This window comes from Populus nigra, chromosome 7, assembly GCF_951802175.1.
Source record: "Populus nigra chromosome 7, ddPopNigr1.1, whole genome shotgun sequence".
Classification (NCBI taxonomy): domain Eukaryota; kingdom Viridiplantae; phylum Streptophyta; class Magnoliopsida; order Malpighiales; family Salicaceae; genus Populus; species Populus nigra.
The window spans coordinates 14,245,946-14,252,152 of record NC_084858.1 but is presented as its reverse complement, the minus strand read 5'-3'; the positions used below and the strand labels follow the sequence as shown (position 1 = coordinate 14,252,152).

General features: G+C 34.0%; 1 protein-coding gene across 1 annotated transcript; it reads right to left on the bottom strand.

Moving 5' to 3' along the window:
• Window positions 1-4,412: 4,412 nt before the first annotated feature.
• Window positions 4,413-5,800, bottom strand: LOC133699595 (ribulose bisphosphate carboxylase small subunit, chloroplastic-like). The gene is made up of 3 exons (XM_062122896.1): window positions 5,536-5,800; window positions 5,236-5,370; window positions 4,413-4,850 (listed from the first exon to the last, which is right to left on the bottom strand). Exons 1-3 carry the CDS (start codon window positions 5,716-5,718, stop codon window positions 4,620-4,622), a joined length of 549 nt encoding a protein of 182 aa, XP_061978880.1. The 5' UTR covers window positions 5,719-5,800; the 3' UTR covers window positions 4,413-4,619.
• Between the last annotated feature and the right edge of the window lie 407 nt (window positions 5,801-6,207).

Genomic DNA, 6,207 nt, shown 5'->3' with positions numbered 1-6,207 from the left:
GCAGTGTGATAATGGCCTTTATGTGCTTGAGCGTGGATATTAATCCTTAATTTCTATTTTCTCTAATAATTATCCTCGAGCTTCATTTGATGTTTGGCATGCTCGTTTGGGCCAAGTGTCTCACTTTATTATTTCTCCTTTGAATAAAAAAGTGTATATTATATGTGACTTCTTTGCTTCCTACTCCTATTATTTGCTCTAGTTTTTAACTCGTAAAAAGTCATAGACTACCATTTCAACATAATGACAAACAAGCATCTCATGTTTTAGATATTATTCATTGTTATTTATGGGGTCCATCTCCTATTCCATCCAATTTGGGTTATAAATATTATGTCATTTTTATTGATGATCATTCCCGATTTACATGGCTTTATCCTTTAAAGTTTGAATTAGTTTTTTTCTGTAGTTTTCTTCAATTTCAAAAATTTATGGAAAATCAGTTTCCAGTTAAAATCAAAGTATTTCAAAGTGATGGAGGCACTGAATTTACAAATCATAATTTTCAGGATCATTTACTAAACTGTGGCATTTATCATCAAATATCATGTCCTTATACACTAGCCCAAAATGGTCGTGCTGAGTGCAAACATCGACATATAACTTAAAATAGTTTAACAATGCTTTTTCACTCCCATGTCCTTCTGTTTATTTGTTCTATCCAAGAGTGCTGACTTAATCTATTTATTACTCTATGTTGACAACATTGTCATGACTGGCAGCCATTTAGCACTCCTCAATGCATTTGTTGGCAAGCTAACTCGTGAATTTATGACCAAAGACCTTGGATCCTTGAACTATTTTTTGGGCTTGGAAGCTCATCGCACATCTATTGGTCTTTCTCTTAGCCAAGTTATGTATGAGCATGAGATCTTACAGCATGCACAGCTAATTGACTCCAAGTCGGTGGGTACTCTTATGGTAGTCGCTCAACATCTTTCCACAACTAGTTCTGATTTTGATGATCACGCCTCTACGAGTCGCTCGTAGATGCCCTTCAATATCTTACAATCTTTCATCCTGATATTGCTTACGTTGTAAGTGTTGCCATTCAGTTCATGCATAAGCCATCTATTTCTCATTTTTCAGGTTGTTAAAAGGATACTATATTATGTTAAGGGGACTCTTTGGTTTGGTTTATCTTTCACTCCATCTTCATCTAGAGAACTCATTGCTTATTCAAATTCCGACTGGGCTGAGTGTCTAGATACATGTCGATCAGTTTTTGGTTATGCCGTTTATTTCGATGGTGATCTAATGTCCTAGAGTTCCAAGAAGCAACCAATGGTTCTCAATCCAATTATGAATCTAAATATCGGGCATTGGCCCTTACTGCCACCGAGGTTAAGTGGCTACAACATCTTCTTCGAGATTTTCATATGTCTTTTCCATCTCCTTCGATCATGCTTTGTGACAACCAATGCTTTTTTGCTTTCTTCTTCGGCAGCCAAAAGATGAGAATAGTAATGCATTTTGTGTTATTTAAGATTTTAGATTTATAAAATAAAATTAATTATTAAGAATTGAAACAAAGTTTGTGATAATTTAAAGAGAGGACTAATTAGGTAGCTCCCTCTGCTATTTATAAGATTAGGATAGTATATATGTGTTATGGTGTAATCTACTACATAAGATAAATCTATACAAGGAAAACATAATATTTATTATTTTATAGTATTTTTCATTATACTAAGAAATATGAGTAATTCTTATTAAAAAAAATATAAAATCATATCTATATGACGTGTCGAACAATACCTTAATTTTTTTAATTAAAATGGCTATTTAACATGATATTATATTAATTTGTAATAATTAAGAGTTCAATTCTTATCGCGGTTCTAAATCTTTTAAGAAAAATTCTTGTTTTGACCATAATTCATGCTAATGGACAAAAACTGGTTGCATGAGGTAAGAAATTATTAGATGCTCATGTGAATCAATTCAATTATATTACATGGTGCAGGTGTACCAAATCAATCACATTAATATCATGAAGTTTTTCTTTTTCCAAATAAAAATAATTTTAATATAGTTCAAAGTTGAGAAATTATTACTCCTTTTTGGTCTCTTCTTCGAAAAACCCAAGACAAGAGCTAGAAAGAACCCAATTGAGAGCCACAACAAATGAGTCTAACCCATGAGAGAAGTAAGAAAGAGCCCAATTGGCATCCATTACCCCATAAAAATAAAAGCTTTATTCTTATGATTATGATGGTAAGAGATTGCGTGTAAAATAATGATTGGAGCCTCATGAGGAACATCTTGAAGCAGTGGCTTAGATTATTCTATAATAATTAATCAACCAAAATTGTAAAAGACAAACATCAAAATTGGAAGTTATTGTAACATTCAACCGTTGGCATGACAATGACCTGATTTAGCATTGTGACCATAAGCATAAATTTGAAATCTTGCATTTCTTTTTCTAGTTTTATGCGAAAGAGATTCTTGACAATTAATTGGCATATCTTACAATATAAATTAGAAGGAAAAAAACAAACATAGTTATGGTAATTTCTACAAATTAAAAAAGAAAAAACAAATCTTACAAACTAATTTTTTAGCTCGAAGAACATCTATGGTTTTTTTTAAAAAAAAAAACTATATACTAAATAGTCATCTCAACTAAAAAATTTAAACTCTTAAATGATGTTTTAAGATATAATTTTTATATATTATTTTTTAACACACACCATATGAAAAAACTATCTCAATTCAAAAATTTAAATTGTTAAGTGAGATTTTAAAATATAATTTATATTATTTTTTAATAAAGAATTAAAAAAAATAGTATATCTATAATGAAATTATTTAGTTATAGAACCATACTTTGGTTTATATTTTTTACCTTCTAATACACGAGACATAAAATTGTTCTTCTTATATGTAGCTTTGGATACCATCTCAATTTACTAAAAAAATATCATGTTTCAAAAGAATATAAATTTATTTTAAAATTATGAAAGAAATAAATCTGTTTTTATATTTTTGTTTTCATTTATTTAACTGCTACACACGTTTCTATCTCTTTTATATTTATTTCTTCCAGCACAAAAAAAAAAAAACCTCAAATCTATGTGTCATCTTAATTCTATATGGTGAAAAGCACCTTCATTGACATTGAGATTTTAAACACAAAATGGAAGCAACTAAAATGAAAGAAAGGAACACTTCTTATCTCTCTACCTTCAGCTTATCTTATTTATGGCATGTCCACAAGTGTAGCTATCAATGACTGAAACCATGCAAGTTTTTTAAAAGAAAAAAAGAAAAATGACTGAACCATATGGATAGTACTCTAATGAAAGATTCTGGGAAAACACTGTCCGCTCAACTTGGGGCTGAGAAAATGGGATTTGTTTTTACCTTTTTACGTTTATCACGCACATTGTCTCTAGCTTAGCTGATTGATTGATTAATTCGTTTGAATATTTTATCCATTTCTAAACAAGAAAATTATTTTCTGAAGTTCGAGATCCAAAAAACAAAAACAAGGAGTATACTAGTCCATAGACTTTGTAATTTCAGGCTGTTATGTTCCTCTGGGTCGGTGTTAAGCACTTGGGGACCCTAGCTGATATGGAATGCCTATATATACATACAATATATACAAGGTGCTTAAATTTCATGATGGATATGACATTTTCATATGAAAGGTACGTAGTATACACTGAGCTAGTAGCTCAAATGCTCAATCAAATTTGTAAATTTCAGGTCCATTAATGAGCTTAGATTAGAGTTCTAGTAATTAAAACCAATCAATGAAGCTGAGTCTGAATATTTCTCCATTTGCTGCTATGGTTTTATGCCTAAAAGAGTTGGGAGTTGTGTGTTCTGTGCCCTTTCAATCGCTGTTATCTGGATTTAAAATAGAAAGATAATTACAGGCTGATGATGAACATCAAGGAGCATGTGTGTGTGTGTGTGTGTGTGTGTGTGTGTGTAGCCAATTTTAAATCGAACTCTTAATGCAGTTAGGTTACCATATTTGAACTCCATTTGTAGTCATGAGAGTCATTCTTCTGCTTCAAAGTGATTGTAAGCTAAAAATGGTCTTTTCTTGGACAAGTTGGCTCTTAGGCACTGGGCAGGGAGTCTAACCAAGGATTGCGAATAAATCACGTTGGAATTCTTCATTAAGAACATTAATCTTGTGTCCAAAGCCTAATTAATGACATTATCCATGTGCCTTGGAGGATTAAGGGATACATAACCTGCTCCAAGGTTAAAAACCAAGATAATTATATAGTAAACAATTTCATTCCATACTCTTTTGAAGACTAATTATAGCTAGCCACATGCAAGAACCATTCTTTCAAGGGTACTTGAAATCAAATTAACACTAGATGCATGAAAACCAAAGCTGCCAGTAAAAATAAAGCATTTTTCACGAGCATGGATCATCCGGATTTTAAAATAATCTACTTTTTATTCAACAATTCTCGCCCGATTCAGCATCCGAATCCAGAAGCTAAAAACAAAAACAAAGTAGAATAATATTCATCTCCAAAAACCCAATAAAAAAGGAATAGGTAAAGCATTTTGCCAAGGTCTAAGTACAATTTAAACAAACCACCCCTAACAGACATAGCTAGGGAGACATCAAGTTTTGGGACTTAGACAGCTTTTGGCTTGGCGGCGATAAAGCTGATGCACTGCACTTGACGGACGTTGTCGAATCCGATTATACGGATAAAGGAGTTAGGGTAAGCTTTCTTTGCCTCCTCAAGCTCAACCAACACTTGAGATGCCTCAGTGCATCCAAACATGGGTAGCTTCCACATAGTCCAGTAGCGTCCATCATAGTACCCTGGTGACCTGTGGTGCTCACGGTAGACCCAACCTTTCTGCATAATCCAACATATGCAATTAATTTCACAAAAGAAAAAATAAGTCTGTTCTTACAAGGTTCAGCTAAAGATTCCCATCTAGTTATTACTGAATCGACCATGCATGGACTAATTCCTTTTTTCATACATTCATAATTTTGATTGAGCTTCTTTCAATAATCATGTCAGACTCAAGCATCTGGTTAAATGAGACGACAATTTAGTGTTTATAATTATAATGTGGTCAATGTGATAGTATAGGTGCAGTTAATTTAGTACTCTAGTGATAAAAAGCACAAAGCAGGGCTCCAATTCTACTCTCTGTCCTTAATTAATCATCTCCTCGTAATAATGACAACAATAATTAGTGATAATTGTGTGATTACGGGATTGGATTTATCACCTCCAACTCGAATTCCAAGCAAGGAACCCACTTCGAGCGAAGAAGGTAATCAATTTCCTTGGCCAATTCCGCCTCCGTGAGATCTGGAAGGTAAGAGAGAGTCTCGAACTTCTTCAATCCAGTTGGTGGCCACACCTATATTTAAAATGTATGAACATTTTGTTGTGGTCAAAACAACAACAACAACAAAAAACAGTGAGCACAGAAGACTAATTGCCAAGTTGGTAAAATAAAATTAAGCGTGCTAGTTGTACTGAATCTACTGATATCGAAGTATGAAGGGTGTCTATATTAGGTTACCTGCATGCATTGAACTCGTCCACCATTGCTTGCAATGGAAGTAATGTCATTAGCCTTTCTGGTACTGACTGGGAAAGCTGCGGTCGACTTGAGACCATTGAATGGTGCCACCATGTTGGCTTGTGCCGGGGTGCGGTTGACGGTGGCAACGGCTGCCGATGAGATCATAGAGGAGGAAGCCATCTCTTACAAGCTTATAAGCTATGCAGTGCTCCCTATAAATGTGATATTCTGCTAGGATTTCAATACTGAACTCGCTTTACTGTCACTTCCTATATATAGTGCTTCAACTTGTCCCCTCGAATCCTACGGTCACAAATCAGTGGAGTTGATAATGAGCGGAATTTGACCGTTCGATACGATAAGTGATGGCATTACACTATTCTGTCCACAAGAAGGTGGGAATTCTTTTGATGCTAGCCTCATCGTTAGCACCACAAAGAAGTTTCCACGTGGAAGAAGCTCCATGACCTTATCTCATCCCATGGAGGACGTCATGGATGTGTGATGCTAGTTAATTTATAGCTTTATGGTTCTTGCTGAGGCAGCCTTTCGATTAATTCCACTCTCTCTTTCAGCTCCCTTAATTTAAGATATTTATGACCACTTCTGTGGTTCTTGGCAGCTTGCCATTGACAGAGTGATTTTAGAGCTTAGTTTACTTCATATATA

Bases quoted from the DNA above. Each gene is read 5' to 3' on its own strand.
- LOC133699595 (XM_062122896.1), bottom strand. From the start codon at position 5,718: ATGGCTTCCTCCTCTATGATCTCATCGGCAGCCGTTGCCACCGTCAAC. The intron at 5,371-5,535 runs GTAACCTAATAT...TTTTAAATATAG, and splicing joins GACGAGTTCAATGCATGCAG to GTGTGGCCACCAACTGGATT. The intron at 4,851-5,235 runs GTGATAAATCCA...TGGATTATGCAG, and splicing joins GCTTGGAATTCGAGTTGGAG to AAAGGTTGGGTCTACCGTGA.